The following is a 22,712-nucleotide window of genomic DNA, read 5'->3' as shown; positions in this document are numbered from 1 at the left end:
ATCATTTTATGTGCGGATTGTCGGAAAGCACCAAGAATATATTTGGGCTATCCCCTAGACTTGTCCTAGTGAGAAGAGTGTGCGAGATATGAGTGGAGTTATGGCTTCTATAGGGCGAGTCCCGCGAACCGGTAGACCCCAGACATTGGTTATCCATTGAGGACGATGGCAGTCGTGTGCAGAGGGCAGAAGACCTCCGTCTACAGTGACAACTTTCTAACAGAGTAGGGCAGGTGCCAGGAATGGTTTTTTAAATTTTATTTAAAGTTATAAGAAATAAGGCGAGTAGTCAGAACTTACCGTATCAGGTAGCAGCAGAAGAGCAGGCTCAAGATAAAGACGAATATAGCAGTGCCGAACACTACGATATAGATGTTGAGAGGGAGGTTCTGGAATCCAATATTCGGCATTCTGAAGCTATAGTGCTGGAAATCCGGGCTCATGGATGGGCTGCAGGATTAACAGAGAGGAGCAATTAATAACATCATGTAAAATCAAAATAAAAAGTGAAACACAATAGTATGATGGTTGAAGTAATGAGACTGGACCTTATCAGCTGTTTATACTATGTCAGATCTCACCTTTAAGTGGTACCGCTATGGGGACTACATACAACCCAACTCAAGTGAAGGTAGAATTTGGATAGGCTTTGTATGTAAGGCTATGTCCCTATTTGTTGTTACTAATAATAAAATTCATGACATTTAGCCGGATCCATCACACAATGTAAACCACTGGCACCAAACATATTCTATTGAACTGTAACGGGGACAGTGAGTTTCTGCCAAGCTGTAATGTAATTTTTCCTACTACAATAAAATTTGCAATAGAGGGTCTGAACTGCGCTGAAGTGTGCACAGAAGCTAAGATTAGGGCCACACTTGGACATGTGTTGTACGTGGTATTGTAGAGATTTATGTTGTAAAGTTAGAACCGTGGCACTGTTTTTGGAAGAAAGCAAGTATCTTTTTATAATGCTGTGTAACCTATTTTAGTGCATACTGTATATAACACCCAATCTGTACTTTTATGCTGGAGCCATTTCCTGCACATGCTCTCCTGGCACTGATAGCAGAATACTGGCACAATTTCTAGTAGCCTGTATCATGTGATTGATGGTAAGAGAAGAATTGTTGCAATGTGCTGATAGTCAACATAACAACCGTTCAAACTGGTGCCTGGAGAGCAGCATTTACCTCACTCACAGCCCAAAGGGAGATGTTTCCAAAATAGGCATGAACTGGAAAAATACTAAGATACAACAATGGTGTTTTTCCTGTAGAACTTTGCACCTCCTCAAATAGTTTGGACCTTCATTGCCATCCTTTCATTGATGCAGCAGCCTCCTTCACAACATTCCTCCAGTTTTACAATCCTATGTTTCCTCTGCTACACCCTCCTGGCTGGAAAATTCCACAGGAGACAAAGAGATGGCAATGACAAGCCCACAGCATTATGCGTGCTCACTGAAACTTTATTTCCAGAATCCAATTTTTCCAGATTCAATAGAAATGAAGCAAGAGGGATTTTATTTTACCTCGGGGGGAGAGAAAAAAAATGACAAAGTCTAGGGGTGAGTGCAGAACCCATTACGGTTCTGATTATTAAACCAACATTTAGATGTGCTATGGAAAATCATGAGGGTCACTCATTGTGGGAGGAACGGGAATGGTAAATTTGCCATAGAACTACAGATACCAGCATGCTGGGGCTAAAACGTTTAGTGATTTAGGTCAACCTAGCTTATTGGCTTTTTCAAAGAATAGGGTGCTATTATGTGTAGATTAGAAGGGCATACTAGTATTTACATTCTATGGAATTACACTGAACTTGCTGGTATTTAGTTAAATACGTTAAAGCGTCTACAAAGAAAACTACCACTAACCTGAACTCAGCTTTTGGCACTCATACTGGCATCGAGACTTGCGGCCAGGCTTTTCTTTCACTCAGTAGTGTACAGATTAAGTTTACTACTCTAGCGCTATATCTGAATAAACTTGGCCATGCCAAAATAGTTTGTTGGCCATCAATCTGTATTTCCTACCCCCCAGCTATTCCCTTCCTTACTAAAGGAAGGATTCTTTACAGAAAAAGCACAATATACAGTCATTTCAAGCATTGTTGTTGCAGGCAGTTAAAAAAGATAATTCTGTAAAATATACAGCTACGACCTTTACTGAGTAAATAGAGATTAAAATTTCATTTTCCGTTCTCACAGTGCGCCGTCATACGATATTCTCGGTAACAGCTGATGGGTAGAGATAAGGGGCACATAAGATATCCACAGCACTAGTTCCTGATTTGTAACCACAATTTGAGAATATATATATATATATATATATATATATATATATATATATATATATATATATATATATATATATATATATATATATATATAATATATATATACATACACACACATATATACATACACACACTGGATGCACTTGTAACAAGCCCTCAGTAATAAAGAAAGGAGTATTCAGGAACGTAAAGCAAATAAGAATACTCCCATTCATTGACAGCATGCAGAGATACTGAAAATGTCCACAAAAAAGTGAAGAAGAGGAGGAAATAGTGCAAAAAAAAAATAAAATAGCATTTTAAAAGTATAAGGCACAGAACTTTAGAGATTTCACCCCCTCAGCCCAGATCTCATTTACAAGCCCTGCTGTGACTGTGAAAAGAGGAGGAATGGTGATGGGGGCCAATTTGTATTTGCCCCCAATATCAAAGGACCAATAGAGATTGATCATTGTGACCCTACACAAACTCCATCACATTAGGAAATGATTAAAATAAAAAACTAATATCTTATAAAATATTCTAGTAAAATGAAATACATAAATAAAACAAAACACTATAACATAAAATATATATATAAAAAAAAAATAAGTTGTTTTTTCCTTGAAATACTTAAAAATGAGAGGCATATGAATGACGCCAGGAGTGGAAATCCCCTCTGGAAAAGTCCTTGAAGCTGTGCTAAAATTCCAAGTGTTTTGTAGAAAAAATGTTAGACTTGTCTTTGGGGAGGAAAGAGATGTCCTTACCCACGGCGGCTGCTGGCGTTGTACCTCTGCAGATGGATGTGTACGGGAGGAAAGAACTGCATCGTGGAGGGCAGAGCGCAGGCAGCGGCAGTGAATGGCAGATCTGTGTCCTGGGCCTGCAGCCAGCATTATATGAGTCACCAATGGGGAGGAGAGTATGACATGTGCACAAGGAGGAGTGGGGGGACGAGGCTGCAGAGCTGGGATCTACTGTACCATCATAGTCCTATTATTACACGGTGTGCCGCCCCACCTAGCAATGCAGACTGTGGGACTAATGGGGGCAGGTGACTGCAGGCTGCTAATAATGAGCTTTCTGCAACAGGATGCTGGGAGCATAGCCTTACCTAAAGACCCTCGCAAAATAAAATGCTGCCCTCTTCTGGTGAAAGGGGATGTTCACACGTGCATTAGTGTTTATGTTTATGGGGTCTGTCAGGTTTCCATCATTATAACTATGAGGAGACACAGAGGGGCATTATTACTATGAGGAGGCACAGAGGGGCATTATTACTATGAGGAGGCACAGAGGGGGCATTATTACTATGAGGAGGCACAGAGGGGGCATTATTACTATGAGGAGAAACAGAGGGGCATTATTACTATGAGGAGACACAGAGGGGCATTATTACTAAGAGGAGACACAGAGGGGCATTATTACTATGAGGAGGCACAGAGGGGCATTATTACTATGAGGAGGCACAGAGGGGGCATTATTACTATGAGGAGGCACAGAGGGGGCATTATTACTATGAGGAGAAACAGAGGGGCATTATTACTATGAGGAGACACAGAGGGGCATTATTACTAAGAGGAGACACAGAGGGACATTATTACTATGAGGAGGCACAGAGGGGCATTATTACTATGAGGAGGCACAGAGGGGGCATTATGAGGAGGCACAGAGGGGGCATTATTACTATGAGGAGACAAAGAGGGGCATTATTACTATGAGGAGACACAGAGGGGCATTATTACTATGAGGAGGCACAGAGGGGGCATTATGAGGAGGCACAGAGGGGGCATTATTACTATGAGGAGACAAAGAGGGGCATTATTACTATGAGGAGACACAGAGGGGCATTATTACTAAGAGGAGACACAGAGGGACATTATTACTATGAGGAGGCACAGAGGGGGCATTATGAGGAGGCACAGAGGGGGCATTATTACTATGAGGAGACAAAGAGGGGCATTATTACTATGAGGAGACACAGAGGGGCATTATTACTATGAGGAGACACAGAGGGGCATTATTACTATGAGGAGTCACAGAGGGGCATTATTACTATGAGGAGTCACAGAGGGGCATTATTACTATGAGGAGTCACAGAGGGGCATTATTACTATGAGGAGTCACAGAGGGGCATTATTACTATGAGGAGACACAGAGGGGCATTATTACTATGAGGAGTCACAGAGGGGCATTATTATTATGAGGAGTCACAGAGGGGCATTATTACTATGAGGAGACACAGAGGGGCATTATTACTATGAGGAGACACAGAGGGGCATTATTACTATGAGGAGTCACAGAGGGGCATTATTACTATGAGGAGTCACAGAGGGGCATTATTACTATGAGGAGACACAGAGGGGCATTATTACTATGAGGAGGCGCAGAGGGGGCATTATTACTATGAGGAGACACAGAGGGGCATTATTACTATGAGGAGGCGCAGAGGGGCATTATTACTATGAGCAGGGGCATTATTACTATGAGGAGGCGCAGAGGGGCATTATTACTATGAGGAGACACAGAGGGGCATTATTACTATGAGGAGACACAGAGGGGCATTATTACTATGAGGGGACACAGAGGGGCATTATTACTATGAGGAGACACGGAGGAGGCATTATTACTATGAGGAGACACAGAGAGGCATTATTACTATGAGGAGCCACAGAGGGGGCATTACTACTATGAGGAGTCACAGAGGGGCATTATTACTATGAGGAGTCACAGAGGGGCATTATTACTATGAGGAGCCACAGAGGCGGAATTATTGCTATTTGGAGTCACAGAGGGGCATTATTACTATGAGGAGTCACAGAGGGGCATTATTATTATTATGAGGAGTCACAGAGGGGCATTATTACTATGAGGAGTCACAGAGGGGCATTATTACTATGAGGAGACACAGAGGGGGCATAATTACTATGAAGAGGCACAGAGGGGCATTATTACTATGAGGAGTCACAGAGGGGCATTATTATTATTATGAGGAGTCACAGAGGGGCATTATTACTATGAGGAGTCACAGAGGGGCATTATTACTATGAGGAGACACAGAGGGGGCATAATTACTATGAAGAGGCACAGAGGGGGCATGATTATTATGAGGAGTCACAGAGGGAGTATAATTACTATGAGGAGGCATTATTACTATCAGCACTGTACGTCGGTAATATCAGTCCCACTATTGTGGTTTTAGTTACTGATCAGTATGGCGGTATTATCACTACTGTGTATGGTGGTAACATGGGTCGTTAGGGTCTGGCGGTATTATTTGTCTATTATATTGCAGCATTGAGAGTAATATTGGTCTGTGTACAGTCATGCTTGTCCACCTCTGAGTAAATTCTGACTTGGCATGCTGTACTGTTTGCTGAAAATTCACTCTAAAATGGACAACCCCTTTAATGATCAGTATGACATTATTATTCTGTCACCATGTGGTGGTATTATGTGGCCTGGAAGTATTGTCTAACCTTATATAGTGGTATTATTGGTCTCGCAGTAAATCTCTATTTCCGCCAATGTCGGGCAGTGGGGTGGGGAGATGGGCCTGTGTGCGGCCGTATCTGGGGCAGGTGTCCGGGAATGAATGTACCGGAGGCTCAGAATAAGGGGAGATCCTCACAGACGCCAGTATCATGGAGGCTTAGATACACTGGACGTATCACACATGACAGGCTTACATAAGAAGAGTGGTACCATACAGAATAGGCTTAGATACACTGGACAATATCATATGTCACAGGCTTAGATATGCTAGAGACTATCACATATGGGAGGCTTAGATACACTGGATGTACCACATGATAGGTATATATAAGAAGCATAGAAACACATGACAGGCTTAGATACACTGGACAGTATCACACGAGAGGCTACACGGCTCTGCAGACAATATCACACATTAGACGCTTAGGTATCACGGATGACTGAAACACACATTAGAGGCTTAGATACTCTGGGCAGTATTATCACAGATTATTGTGTTAGATATGCAGAACCGTATCTGACGGGAGAGAATTACGGTAGATAAGGAGGACAGCATCACACATGACAGATTAGATACAGTTTATTTAAAAAAAAAGGTTAGGTACCCCGACTCAGCATAAAGTATGTTCCCAGAATCGGCATTGATAAACTGGACAGCTCAGTAGCTTAGATACACTATAAAATGTCACATATGACAGACAGAGTTATGTGGGACAGTATCACACATGAGAGGCTTAGATACACAAGATAGCATCACATAATAGATGATTAGATACAGTGGATAGTACTTAGATCTCAGCAGACGGTGTGGAGGACAGTGAGACACACTTGGCCAACATATCTGTTAAACAGTAGATGCGGGAGAGGCTTAGATACCGAGATCAGTATCTCATGAGAGAATTACAGGCTCGCGCTCAGCAGAGAGCATCAGACAAGACACCATTAGATACATTGCTGGAACAGACAGTATCAGACATGATGTCCTTAGATACACTAGTCTTAGATACATATATTAAGAAATTATCTCCCATGACAGGCTTAGATACTCTTATTGCGATGAAATCCTACTGCCCATCCGCCTCCATGGATCCCCGCTGTATGACGCCGAGTCAACGAGATAATGTGATTACAGTGTGGATACCGTATCACAGCCGATAATAGTGTGGATACCGTATCACAGCCGATAATAGTGTGGATACCGTATCACAGCCGATAATAGTGTGGATACCGTATCACAGCCAATGACAGTGTGGATACCGTTTACTGGTGGTAGCAGGCCACAATCCAGGGTACCAGGAACAGGTGGTGATGTGGTCCGGCCGGCCTGAAGGCAAAGATGGATCCCTCTCCCAGGTGAGGTCCATAAGCCTTCCTACTCGCGCTCGCAAGCAAGGTCCTTGCTGCCTGTGGCTCCCTGACCAAATCTTCTCTCTCCTGTCCTGGGACAGTAACCCCTACGGTGAGCATTGCAAGCCTTTTTATAGGGTCTCTATCACGACATGGGCTCTTGGTATACTGCTGCACCTTTAGGTGTGGGTGCGAGCAAATTACATAAAGTCTTATGCCTTCCGCTTCTGGAGTACAACACAGCCTGGGGCTCCCGGTGCCCGGTTACTGCGCTTCGGCTCTGAGGGTGCCCGGTCACAGTTCCCCTCTGAGCTCCTTTCCTTCTCCTGTGCTTCATTCCCCAGACGCTCACTATGTCCCAAACCTTCAGGCTATCTTCCTTTCCTGGAGCTGCAGCTCATACGTGGCCGCACAGCCCCACTCTCTGCTCTCAGTCCTCACTCTTCCACTCTCTCTCAACAACTGTCTAACTCCTCCTCCAGACCAGAATACATATATCTAAGGAAGCTCCCCTGAATCCGGGTTCAGAGCTCCACCTTCTGGCCTGGATTCAGAATGTCTTGCATGTAGGTGTATTACCTGGTAAAGGAAATCCTCCTTGCCTCCAAGCATGATATCGCCCTCCCCGAAAGGAAGGCAACATCACTGTAACAACTGGGGTGTTACACCGATCCCAAATAATTCAGGGAATGCATTACATCTCATGTTAGCTTAGATACAAGTATCACACATTATAGGCTTAGGTACTCTGGACAACATCACATACTGATAAACATGGAGCATAAAACCCACAAAGAAATTCTGGAAAATATGTTTACTTTTAATCACAGTTCCATGGAGTACAGAATAATACATAGATAACAAAATAGTGTCAATGGCAGATCACAGGTGCGCCACAGTATAGGGTGGCACCACACATGCAGACACCATCATCAATAATTAAAGTGACAGTGCAACTAGCTGAAAATATATCGGTGTAGTGACAGTGCACTCATAGCACCTGCAGGAAAACAATAGCAAGTCCATATAGTGAAATGAGTAATAGAGTAATATTCCTAGCAACGGTGAGATGAGTGCTACCAATGAAGGGCTCTTACCAGTGTGCATATGCGCAGTCCCACATGTGCCCCAAAGCGCGTTTCGCATCGGCTTCCTCAGGGGGCCAAGATGATATCAGGAAGGAAGCCAACGCGAAACGCACGTTGGGGCACATGTGGGACTACGGATATGGACACCGGTAAGAGCCTTTAATTGGTATCATATGTGACAAGCTTGGATACAGTATCACACAAAAGAAGCTTATATACTGATCAGCTTGGGTACCGGAATAGATACACGAGACAGTATCACACATAGGGCTCACATACACAGGACATTTTCAGATATAACTGGCTTAGATACGCTGTACTAGATTAGATACACTGTTGAGTATCACACTTTTGCATTAGGTAGGTTCTAAGAATTAAAGGTACGGTACCCTGGAAAAGCTTATTTTTTAGTATTTTGGGGCCAATTTATTATTGGATTTGTGCCTTGTTTTTTTCTCATTTTTGGTGTTTTTTGCTTTTTTCCCCATTTCCTCTTTAATCTTCTTTTAATTCCGAACTCTATTTTCTATTTCCTTTTGGGATTTCCCTCTGATATTCTCTATTGTGGAGGAAGGTTTTTGGAGTTTCCAAATATTTTTTCCATCAATTGTGACTTTTTAAAACGTTGCTATATTCTTGCACAATTATCCTCCGGTTTCCCTTGGGGAGATTTTATGGGCATCTGAAATATTTGGGCAAATAACGAATGAGGCCCCTAATTTTCTCTTTTTTGAGTCACAACTCGATAAGGAAATTTTTTTTATTTTGGCCACTAGATGGCAGAAGAGAAAACCCATCAATTAAAAAAATAATAAAAAAAAAAAATAAAAAATTTCCAAGCAATCTATAGCCAGAAATAAATGGGGAACACCAACTCTTCCACTGAAGGTCGCACAAATCATATGTGGAGAAATGGCGCCTGTGTTAAGACTTTTGCCGCCCCCCCCCCCCGGGAGTCAGTACATATAGAAGAGACAAAAATGGAAAAAAAAAGCCTTCTAAAATATTATTGTTCCGCTCCATTGACAAATAATAATCTTTATTTTTTATATAGCGCTAACATATTCCGCAGCGCTTTACAATTTTGAACACATTATCATCACTGTCCCCGATGGGGCTCACAATCTAGAATCCCTATCAGTATGTCTTTAGAATGTGGGAGGAAACCGGAGTGCCCGGAGGAAACCCACGCAAACACGGAGAGAACATACAAACTCTTTGCAGATGTTGTCTTGGGTGGGATTAGAACCCAGGACCCCAGCGCTGCAAGGCTGCAGTGCTAACCACTGCGCCACCGTGCTGCCCGACAAAACAAAATATGATTTGACAATCACTGTGCATGTAAAGGCGCCATACACAGTCCAGATAAATAGCATCAAAAAGTGCCATGATAAATATTACTGCCATACAACGCCCATATAAACCATTCCATGAAGTGTCCAGAAACATCCTGCAGTGTAGATAAACCTAGAAATGTTTACTGCCTTGTAGTGCCCACACAACTGAGGTCATAGAAAAAGCACAAGATGGCGCCCAGATAAGCCGTGCCGCACATATCAGAGCGCTCAGAGGAGGAGGGACATACAGCGCCAACATAAACAGGCAGAACTCTTCCCCAGGGCAGTGGAAGGGTTAAGATTCCCAGTCAATTACCCACAGTGGATTTCCTTTTTTTGAGGGTCATCAAGGGTCAAAAGTAAAAAACGAACCAAAACATCCGCCCCTATAATGCGGCTACAAAAGATAATACCGATGTCCTGACGAGGGAGTTCCCAGCTACGCACTGACAGCACATGATGGGAGGAGTAGTACCAACACCGCTATGGAGAGAAACATGAGAACAAACCATCACCTACAGGAGCTTCTCACAAAATTAGAATATCATCAAAGAGTTAATTTATTTCAGTTCTTCAATACAAAAAGTGAAACTCCTATATTCTATAGAGTCATTACAGAGTGATCTATTTCATGTGTTTATTTCTGTTAATGTTGATGATTATCGCTTACAGCCAATGAAAACCCAAAAGTCATTATCTCAGTAATTTCGTATACTTTATAACGCCAGCTTGAAAAATTATTTTAAAATCTGAAATGTTGTCCTACTGAAATGTATGTGCAGTAAATGCACTTGCAGTGCCCCAGGGTCCTGGTCGTTGCAGTAATATCATTCTCCTCTAGGGGGGAGTGATGTTACGTTTGGAGGCAATAAAGGAGATCTCTTTACCAGGTATCACAAGCATGCAAGACAATTCATACTCCAGTCCACCAGGTGGAGCTATGCTCCTATTTATTAGGGCACTCTTCACACTTAGGTAGAACTGGTGGTCTGGATAGGAAGTGAGGCAGAAGCTGGCTGGGCTTCACCCAGTTAGCTGCTTTCTGAGCTCCGCTCAGGTAGTGGGTCCCTGACAGGGGTGGGATCCTGTCAGAGACCTAGACAGAAGGCCACGGAGCTGCGCCTGCCCCACGTGCGGCAGCTTCCTAAGAAAGAGACACGAACAGCGAACTGTATTGTAGAGGGTGAGACACGACGTCATAGCAAAAGGAGAGGAAACCAGAAGGATTTCTGCCCTGCACAGGCTGCCTCCTTCTGAGGCACAGGATCCGGTAGCCGGAACACCGAGGGAGCAACAGTCCTTTATGCCTTGCTCCAGAGACCGGCAGGACAGCTAATTCCAAGTTACTGATCCGCCCTCACGCCACCGGTCATACGGGTTTGTCCTATCCATCTGGCAGACAGAGAGAAAGAGACATAACATCTATAACATCTACCACAGTTGTGAGGACCTTATGAGAGGCTCAGCAGTAAGGTACTACAACACCCAGGCGCTAGAGAAAGGCTACTGATTTCCACCTGGATAAGGGGACTCTGGATTTGCCTCCAAACCGGCCGGACTCTGCCTGCCCTGTGATCTGTGCTCTGGACTGTGGATGCTGAAGCCTTCAGTAAAGGTAAAGAGACTGCAACCTTGTGTCCTCATTCTTCACTGCGCCTCTCACCATCCACCATCTACACACTGGGAAGCCCTGGGGACACACTTCACCTGTGGGAAGGTATACCATCTAGCTGGCATAACATCACCCCAGCGGACCCCTAAGCAGCGTTGGTCACCCTGACCGAATACCACAGGTGACGTCACGAACATTATCCCTTTAAAGACCTTTCCCTTTTACATCGGACGTCCCAAGGGCCACGGACCGGGTCATCCACTGTGACATCCCCCTTTGAGAACCGAAGGACCTGGTACCGAGTACCCCACTGCCCTACGGGGGCGATCCACACTCAATACTTGGTCGGGCTCCTTTTGCATCAATTAATGCGGCGTGGCATGTAGGTGATCAGCCAGTGGCGCTGCTGAGGGGTTATGGAAACCCAGGTTGCTTTGATAGCAGCCTTCAGCTCGTCTGTATTGTTGGGTCTGGTGTCTCATCTTCCTCTTGACAATAATCCAAAGATTCTCTCTGGGGTTAAGGTCAGGCAAGTTTGCTGCCAGTCAAGCCAAGTGATACTGTTGTTTTTACACCAGGTAATTGTACTTTTTGCAGTGAGGACAGGGGCCAAGTCCTGCTAGAGAATAGTAACATAGTTATTAAGGTTGAAGGAAGACTTTAAGTCCATCTAGTTCAATCCATCGCCTAACCTAACATGCCCTAACATGTTGATCCAGAGGAAGGCAAAAAAAAACCATGTGGTAAATAATAAGCTCCACTTTGGGAGTTTCCCATCTCCAAAAAGCTTGTCATCAGAGGGAAGCATGAAGAGCTCTAAAATGTCCTGGTAGACGGCTGCGCTGACTTTGGTCTTGATAAAACCCAGTGGACCTACACCAGCAGATGACATGGCTCCCAAACCATCACTGATTGTGGAGACTTCACACCAGACCTCCAGCAGCTTGGATTGTGTCCTCTCCACTCTTCCTCCAGACTCTGGGACCTTGGTTTCCAAATGAAATGCAAAATTTACTTTAATCTGAAAACACCTTGGACCACTGACAACAGTCCGGTTCTTTTTCTCTTTGGCCCAGGTAAGATGCTTCTGGCGATGTCTATTGGTCATGAGTGGCCGGACACAAGGAATGCGACACTTGTAGCCCATGTCCTGGAGACATCTGTGTGTGGCAGCTCTTGAAGCAATGACTCCAGCAGCAGTCCACTCCTTGTGTATCTCACAAGGCCTTTTCTTAACAATTCTTTCCAGGCTCCGGTTATCCCGGTTGCTTGTGCTCCTTTTTATACCACAATTTTTCCTTCGACTCCACTTCCCATTAATATGCTTGGATACAGCACTGTGAACAGCCGGCTTCTTTAGCAATGACCCTTTGTGGCTTCCCCTCCTTGTGGATTGTGTCAGTGATGCTTTCTGGACATCTGTCAGGTCAGCAGTCTTCCCCATGATTGTGGAGCTACTGAAACAGACTAAGGGACCTTTATAAACGCTTAGGAACCCTTTACAGGTGTTTTTGTTCATTATTCTAATTTACTGAGATAATGACTTTTGGGTTTGCCCCTATGTACAAGAATATACCTACTATAATACTGCCCCTATGTACAAGAATATACCTACTATAATACTGCTCCTATGTACAAGAATATAACTACTATAATACTGCTCCTATGTACAAGAATATACCTACTATAATACTGCCCCTATGTACAAGAATATACCTACTATAATACTGCTCCTATGTACAAGAATATAACTACTATAATACTGCTCCTATGTACAAGAATATACCTACTATAATACTGCCCCCTATGTACAAGAATATAACTACTATAATACTGCCCCTATGTACAAGAATATAACTACTATAATACTGCTCTCCTATGTACAAGAATATAACTACTATAATACTGCTCCTATGTACAAGAATATAACTACTATAATACTGCTCCTATGTACAAGAATATAACTACTATAATACTGCCCCTATGTACAAGAATATAGCTACTATAATACTGCTCCTATGTACAAGAATATAACTACTATAATACTGCCCCTATGTACAAGAATATAAATACTATAATACTGCCCCTATGTACAAGAATATAACTACTATAATACTGCTCCTATGTACAAGAATATAACTACTATAATACTGCTCCTATGTACAAGAATATAACTACTATAATACTGCTCCTATGTACAAGAATATAACTACTATAATACTGCTCCTATGTACAAGAATATACCTACTATAATACTGCCCCTATGTACAAGAATATACCTACTATAATACTGCTCCTATGTACAAGAATATAACTACTATAATACTGCTCCTATGTACAAGAATATAACTACTATAATACTGCCCCTATGTACAAGAATATAACTACTATAATACTGCTCCTATGTACAAGAATATAACTACTATAATACTGCTCCTATGTACAAGAATATAACTACTATAATACTGCCCCTATGTACAAGAATATAGCTACTATAATACTGCTCCTATGTACAAGAATATAACTACTATAATACTGCCCCTATGTACAAGAATATAAATACTATAATACTGCCCCTATGTACAAGAATATAACTACTATAATACTGCTCCTATGTACAAGAATATAACTACTATAATACTGCTCCCTATGTACAAGAATATAACTACTATAATACTGCTCATGTGTACAAGAATATAACTACTATAATACTGCCCCCTATGTACAAGAATATAACTACTATAATACTGCCCCCTATATACAAGAATATAACTACTATAATACTGCCCCTATGTACAGGAATATAACTACTATAATACTGCCCCCTATGTACAAGAATATAACTACTATAATACTGCTCCTATATACAAGAATATAACCACTATAATACTGCTCCTATGTACAAGAATATAACTACTATAATACTGCTCCTATATACAAGACTATAACTAGTATAATACTGCTCCTAAGTACAAGAATATAACTACTATAATACTGCCCTATGTACAAGAATATAACTACTATAATACTGCCCCTATGTACAAGAATATAACTACTATAATACTGCCCCCATGTACAAGAATATAACTGCTATAATACTGCTCCTATGTACAAGAATATAACTGCTATAATACTGCTCTCCTATGTACAAGAATATAACTACTATAATACTGCTCCTATGTACAAGAATATACCTACTATAATACTGCCCCCTATGTACAAGAATATAACTACTATAATACTGCCCCTATGTACAAGAATATAACTACTATAATACTGCTCTCCTATGTACAAGAATATAACTACTATAATACTGCTCCTATGTACAAGAATATACCTACTATAATACTGCCCCTATGTACAAGAATATAACTACTATAATACTGCCCCTATGTACAAGAATATAACTACTATAATACTGCCCCTATGTACAAGAATATAACTACTATAATACTGCTCCTATGTACAAGAATATAACTACTATAATACTGCTCCCTATGTACAAGAATATAACTACTATAATACTGCTCATGTGTACAAGAATATAACTACTATAATACTGCCCCCTATGTACAAGAATATAACTACTATAATACTGCCCCCTATATACAAGAATATAACTACTATAATACTGCCCCTATGTACAGGAATATAACTACTATAATACTGCCCCCTATGTACAAGAATATAACTACTATAATACTGCTCCTATATACAAGAATATAACCACTATAATACTGCTCCTATGTACAAGAATATAACTACTATAATACTGCTCCTATATACAAGACTATAACTAGTATAATACTGCTCCTAAGTACAAGAATATAACTACTATAATACTGCCCTATGTACAAGAATATAACTACTATAATACTGCCCCTATGTACAAGAATATAACTACTATAATACTGCCCCCATGTACAAGAATATAACTGCTATAATACTGCTCCTATGTACAAGAATATAACTGCTATAATACTGCTCTCCTATGTACAAGAATATAACTACTATAATACTGCTCCTATGTACAAGAATATACCTACTATAATACTGCCCCCTATGTACAAGAATATAACTACTATAATACTGCCCCTATGTACAAGAATATAACTACTATAATACTGCTCTCCTATGTACAAGAATATAACTACTATAATACTGCTCCTATGTACAAGAATATACCTACTATAATACTGCCCCTATGTACAAGAATATAACTACTATAATACTGCCCCTATGTACAAGAATATAACTACTATAATACTGCCCCTATGTACAAGAATATAACTACTATAATACTGCTCCTATGTACAAGAATATAACTACTATAATACTGCTCCTATGTACAAGAATATAACTACTATAATACTGCCCCTATGTACAAGAATATAACTACTATAATACTGCTCCTATGTACAAGAATATAACTACTATAATACTGCCCTTTATGTGCAGGAATAGAACTGTTCTAACACAGCCTCCTATGGAGAAGCATGCTGAGCAGAGTGAGCAGGTGTTTTGCGGTTTTTGTATGTGTATAATGCAGGGGACGGGTCGTGGGGAGCGGTCTTTTATGTGGGTTTCCCTTTCCCACCCTGCAGTGCGCCCTCTGATAGCTGATACATGAGTAATTCAGCAGATGCTCCATGTGAGCGGCTACAAGGTCACCCAGCTGCTGGCATTACCGCACACAGGGCCTGGGGGGTTATATTAACCCAGTCACTGCCTGGTCCATCAGCTGGTTCCCTTACCACACAGGGGGGCTGTCCACTGGCAGGGTGCATTAACCCGGTGACTGCCAGCACACCACGGAGTGATTACTGCTCGCAGGCTTATAGATGAGAAGGGTTAAACTATCTCAGTTACTTCCAGTACTAGCATCCTGGAAAACCTCATACAATCCCTCCGATGTCTGTCCTCCCTTTCCGGCTGCATTGATCTTTATATAACTAGATCCAGACATCGTTATTTTATTGCTTTTTTTTATATACAAAGCGGGAACAGATCCCAGATCTGGAGACAGATCCCACTTAGAGAGAACCTAAAAATGTGTGTAAATGGGTTAGTAACTGGCTTAGTGATAGAAAGCAGAGGGTGGTTATAAATGGTATAGTCTCTAACTGGGTCGCTGTGACCAGTGGGGTACCGCAGGGGTCAGTATTGGGACCTGTTCTCTTCAACATATTCATTAATGATCTGGTAGAAGGTTTACACAGTAAAATATCGATATTTGCAGATGATACAAAACTATGTAAAGCAGTTAATACAAGAGAAGATAGTATTCTGCTACAGATGGATCTGGATAAGTTGGAAACTTGGGCTGAAAGGTGGCAGATGAGGTTTAACAATGATAAATGTAAGGTTATACACATGGGAAGAGGGAATCAATATCACCATTACACACTGAACGGGAAACCACTGGGTAAATCTGACAGGGAGAAGGACTTGGGGATCCTAGTTAATGATAAACTTACCTGGAGCAGCCAGTGCCAGGCAGCAGCTGCCAAGGCAAACAGGATCATGGGGTGCATTAAAAGAGGTCTGGATACACATGATGAGAGCATTATACTGCCTCTGTACAAATCCCTAGTTAGACCGCACATGGAGTACTGTGTCCAGTTTTGGGCACCGATGCTCAGGAAGGATACAATGAAACTAGAGGAGGGCAACAAAATTAATAAAGGGGATGGGGGAACTACAATACCCAGAGAGATTAGCAAAATAAGGATTATTTGGTCTAGAAAAAAGACGACTGAGGGGCGATCTAATAACCATGTATAAGTATATAAGGGGACAATACAAATATCTGTCCGAGGATCTGTTTATACCAAGGAAGGTGACGGTCACAAGGGGCATTCTCTGCATCTGAAGGAGAGAAGGTGTGAGAACTAGAGGAACTAGTTAGGTCGACCCGCTGGACCGCGACAGGGAAACTCCCTAGGGTGAGTAGACCTAGTGGACCACTCCCTATACAGGGAGCGTTAGTGGCAGGCCGTGGGAGACTACCACCATGGCAGCTGGTACCCAGGGGCGGACAACAGGAGTCACAGCAGGAGTCAGGAAGGACAGGCGTGAGGAATGATACAGCAGAGACACAGGAGCACGAGCAGGACGGAGACACTGGTAGGCAGACACTAGGAGAGAGCAGAGAGGAGGATGAAGGTAAGGGTAAGAGGTGAGTAGCGAAACATATGCGGCAGGGTAGGCAGGCAGGGAAGAGAGACCGCAGAGGAACGTGGGGCCGGAATCACAAACGACAGTCAGGCACAGCCAGGAGGAAGAGGCGGCCTAATAAGCAGAGTGCGCGGCGGGACTTCCGGGTCAGGGTCCTCCAGGAGCATAGAGCGTGCGCCGCTGAACCCAGTGCGCGCATGCACCCGACGGGAGACAGGAGCCGGCAGCGCGAGCAGGGAAGCAGACGCCAGGAGACGAGCGGGCGGACGCCGAAGACCGGTAATTATAGCGGGACTCGGAGAGCGGCGGCATGACAGAAGGTTTCTCCACCAACACAGAAGAGGATTCTTTACAGTTAGGGCAGTGAGAATCTGGAATTCCTCGCCTGAGGAGGTGGTGATGGCGAACTCAGTGGAGGGTTCCAAGACAGGCCTGGATGTCTTCCTGGAGCAGAACAATATTGTATCTTACAGTTATTAGGTTCTGTAGAAGGACGTAGATCTGGGGATTTATTCTGATTTATAGGCTGAACTGGATGGACAAATGTCTTTTTTCGGCCTCGCTATGTTTCTAGATGTCGTCTCTGGAGTCCACGCGTTTTACACATTTGTGGTATCCAAGTATATGAACACACAGGCGACACGTGTCACCAGATATATAACCCGGAGCCGCAGCGTCAGGCCGTTACTATTAAGGGTTTCCGTGCGCAGTTTAACAAGTAAGGGAAAAAAGAAAGTAGGTCATATCTAGTCCCAATCTCCGTGTATAGCCGGGAGACTTCAGAGCCAAAAGAAGCTTGGATGACACCCAAGATGTGCGCTAGTAATTGCCGAAAGAAATGCAACTGAAAGATGATCAGCAGATTCTGAGTCTAGGAGCGCACGGAGCGCGATCTATGGGATCTACCGCAGCGACGAACAGTGATGGAAGCCAGTTCTAATGAGTGCAGCTCTGGAGAATAATACTGGATGTAAGTATGTACACAGTGAGTGCACCAGCAGAATAGTGAGTGCAGCTCTGGAGTATAATACAGGATGTAACTCAGGATCAGTAATGTAATGTATGTACACAGTGAGTGCACCAGCAGAATAGTGAGTGCAGCTCTGGGGTATAATACAGGATGTAACGCAGGATCAGTAATGTAATGTATGTACACAGTGAGTGCACCAGCAGAATAGTGAGTGCAGCTCTGGGGTATAATACAGGATGTAACGCAGGATCAGTAATGTATGTACACAGTGAGTGCACCAGCATAATAGTGAGTGCAGCTCTGGGGTATGGCTAGCGATATCGTTCAGTTTGACAGGCAGCAGCGATCTGGATCCTGCTGTGCCATCGTTGGTCGGCGCAGAAAGTCCAGAACTTTATTTTGTCGCTGGATCTCCCGCAGATATCGCTGAATCGGCGTGTGTGATGCCGATTCACAATGTCTTCACTGGTAACCAGGGTAAACATCGGGTTACTAAGTGCAGGGCCGCGCTTAGTAACCCGATGTTAACCCTGGTTACCAGCGTAAACGTAAAAAAAAAAAAAAAAACACTACATACTTACATTCCGGTGTCTGTCCTCTCCGGCGCTGTGTTTCTCTGCACTGTGTAAGCGCAGCGGCCGAAAAGCACAGCGGTGAGGTCACCGCTGTGCTTTCCGGCCGGCGCTCAGTGCAGAGAAGCAGAGCGCCGGAGAGGACAGACGCCGGAATGTAAGTATGTAGTGTTTTTTTTTTTTACGTTTACGCTGGTAACCAGGGTAAACATCGGGTTACTAAGCGCGGCCCTGCACTTAGTAACTCGATGTTTACCCTGGTTACCCGGGGACTTCGGTATCGTTGGTCGCTGGAGAGCTGTCTGTGTGACAGCTCTCCAGCGACCACACAGCGACGCTGCAGCGATCGACATCGTTGTCTATATCGCTGCAGCGTCGCTTAATGTGACGGTACCTTTAGATGTATTCCGTACATTTTAATTATCCGAGTTTGGTAAGGTAATTTTTTGTCCCCACATATAACAGATGAATCCCCCGAGGGAACAGAGCAGCCATAGACCCCACAGACTTGTGCTGTCTTATTCCTATCAATGCTGCAGAGCTGCACTTCCCCCGGTTCTGCTGAATGAGGTTATTGAGAAATGTGATCAGGATGGAATGATGTGACGCATATAAAATGAAGCGCTGACAACTGGCCTCTTGAGGGACTCCGCATGCCGAGCATCGCTGCCCCAGTCCCACGCCGGCTACACAGTTCACCTACGTCCAAGATGCCCAGGAGCCTCATGCCATCCCCTGCTGCTGATACTTGGGGTCAATCTGGAGTCTGGAACTTTACTAGTTTTCCACTCAACATTTCTCCATCATGTACCTTATACTCTATTCACTTCTAAAGCTGCATCCAGAATTTTGATGCTTGCCTCTGACTTCAATTTTAATACCTTTGGTCCATTATAGGGTACAGTGGAGACTTGTATATCATTATAGGGTATTGTGGGGGACTTGTATATCATTATAGGGTATTGTGGGGGACTTGTATATCATTATAGGGTATTGTGGGGGACTTGTATATCATTAGAGGGTATTGTGGGGGACTTGTATATCATTATAGGGTATTGTGGGGGACTTGTATATCATTATAGGGTATCGTGGGGGACTAGTATATCATAGGGTATCGTGGGGGGACTTGTATATCATTATAGGGTATCGTGGGGGACTTGTATATCATTATAGGGTATCGTGAGGGACTTGTATATCATAGGGTATCGTGGGGGACTTGTATATCATTATAGGGTATCGTGGGGGGACTTGTATATCATTATAGGGTATCGTGGGGGGACTTGTATATCATTATAGGGTATCGTGGGGGACTTGTATATCATTATAGGGTATCGTGGGGGACTTGTATATCATTATAGGGTATCGTGGGGGACTTGTATATCATTAGAGGGTATCGTGGGGGACTTGTATATCATTAGAGGGTATCGTGGGGGACTTGTATATCATTATAGGGTATCGTGGGGACTTGTATATCATTATAGGGTATCGTGGGGGACTTGTATATCATTATAGGGTATCGTGGGGGACTTGTATATCATAGGGTATCGTGGGGACTTGTGTATCGTTATAGGGTACAGTGGGGGACTTGTGTATCATTATAGGGTATTGTGAGGGACTTCCATTCAATCTCCAGCAGTGCAAAACACATACTCTAAGTGCAGCTCTGGAGGTGACTGGAGTAAAAATAAAATATGGTGATAACAGCTTAGCAAATAGCGTTTCCTCTTTGGTTGCAATGAGAAGATAATGGTAAATTAAAAATCCTGCCATAATGTAACAGAACTGTTGCCCACCATGTTCTACTCTGGACGAAAGGGACTCAGAGCCCACTGGGTACAGAGCCCGGGGAGGAACACCTGAGTCCACAAGTAATGCCGCTCGTCAGTCTTTGTATCATGGCCTTATTGCAGCCTGGACAGATGAAGGATTAAGTGCAGGAAAGCCTGTGTGCCAACCACAGCCAGCTGACAGTATGGCAAAGCGCCATGCCTGGTGGTAGATAAGAAGGCAGCTAGGCGCTAGAAGGATCAGCTTTCATTCAGACGCCGGTTCAAAGCATCCATGAGTGCAGCTCTGCTTTTAGGTTCCCTAAAGGGTTTCTGCTCCAAGGTGGTGGGAGTTATAGGGTCTGACCACTGGGTCCTCCACCAACCCTGAGGATATAGAGCCATGTAAAAGTTTGGGCACCCCTGGTCAAGATTACGGTTACTGTGAACAGTTAAGCAAATCTAAAAGACCTAAAGTTATAGATGACACATTTTCTTTGTATTTTAGGGAGGAAAAAATTATCTAAATATAAAAACACATATACACAGTATATTATGTGTATATATATATATATATAGATAGATAGATAGATAGATAGATAGATATAGATTTATATAGATCTATATAGATCTATATATATATATAGATATATATATATATAGAGAGAGAGAGAGAGAGAGAGTTATCTTTTACATTTTGCAAAATTTCAAAAACAGAAAATGGGCTGATGCAAAAGTTTAGGCACCCTGTATGAATAGTACCTAGCGGCACCACCGTTTTAAAGTATCACAGCTTGTAAACATGTTTTGTAGCCAGTGAAGAGTCTTTCAATTCTTGTTTGAGGGATTTTCCTCCATTCTTCCCTGGAGAATTCCTCCAGTTCTGTGAGATTCCTGGGACGTCTTGCATCCTCTGCTATTTTGAGGTCTAGTCACAGATTTTCAATGATGTTCAGATCAGAGGACTGTGAGGGCCATTGTAATACCTTCAGATTGCGCCGTTTGAGGTCGTCTATTGTGGATTTTGTGTGTTTAGGATCATTATCCGTTTGTAGAAGCCATACTATTCCTCTTCCTCTTTTCAACTTCACCTTTTTACAGATGGTGTTATGTTTGCATCAAGAATTTGTTGACATTTTATTGAATCTAATTGAATCTATTCTTCCCTCTAACTTTGAAATGTTCTCTGTGCCATTGGCTGCAACACATCCCTAAAGCATGATTGATCCAACCCCATGCTTAATGGTTGGCGAGATGTTCTTTTCCTGAAATTCTGTGCCCTCTTTTCTCCACACATACCTTTGATCATTGTGGTCAAAGATTTCTAGGTTAACCTCATCGGTCCACAGGACTTGTTTCCAAAATGCATCAGGCTTGGTTAGATGATCTTTTTCATACTTCTGACTGCATTTATGGTGTGGATGCAGAAGAGGTTTTCTTCTGATGACTCTTCCAGAAGGCCATATTTGTGCCGCTGTCTCTGAACAGTAGAACAATGTACACAACTCCAAGGTCTGCTAAATCTTTCTGAGGGTGTTCTGTAGTCAAGCGGGGGTTCTGATTTGCCTCTCAATCCTACGAGCAGCTCTTACTGAAATTTTGCTTGATCTTCCTGACCTTGTCTTGACCTCCACTGTTCCTGATAACTTTCATTTCTTCATTACATTTTGAACTGAGGAAAGAGCAACTTGAAAAGGTTTCCTATCTTCTTATAGCCTTCATTTTCAGAGTGCCAGGCAGTTGCTTAAAAGAAGCCATGGTTGCTGTTTTTGGTACAAGGTTAGAGGACGCTGGGTTTTTATAAAGCTGGCAAATTGGCATCACCAGGCCTTTCCTAACGATGATAGTGAACAGGCTTATTAAGGGTGCCCAAACTTTTGCATTGGCCCATTTTCCGTTTTGTAATTTTTTAAATGTAAAAAATGGCAATATATTATTTTTTTTCCGAAATGCAAAGGAAATGTGTCATCTATAACGTTAGGCTTTTTAGCGATCATTTCATCTTCAACTTACTTAACTGTTCACAATAACAGTATTTTGACCAGGGGTGCCCAAACTT

The 22,712-nt window shown here is 42.8% G+C and overlaps 1 protein-coding gene across 1 annotated transcript in view; it reads right to left on the bottom strand.

Annotated features, from left to right (window-relative positions):
• Positions 1 to 22,712, bottom strand: part of RNF24 (ring finger protein 24) — a 69,958-nt gene that overhangs the window by 11,542 nt on the left and 35,704 nt on the right. The window contains exon 2 of the mRNA XM_069745153.1: positions 301 to 450. Within this exon, the coding sequence (XP_069601254.1) occupies positions 301 to 450 (150 nt within the window). The remainder of the gene's footprint in view (positions 1 to 300; positions 451 to 22,712) is intronic.

Source organism: Ranitomeya imitator, chromosome 1 (genome assembly GCF_032444005.1).
Source record: "Ranitomeya imitator isolate aRanImi1 chromosome 1, aRanImi1.pri, whole genome shotgun sequence".
NCBI lineage: Eukaryota > Metazoa > Chordata > Amphibia > Anura > Dendrobatidae > Ranitomeya > Ranitomeya imitator.
This window is presented reverse-complemented; position numbering and strand designations above follow the sequence as displayed.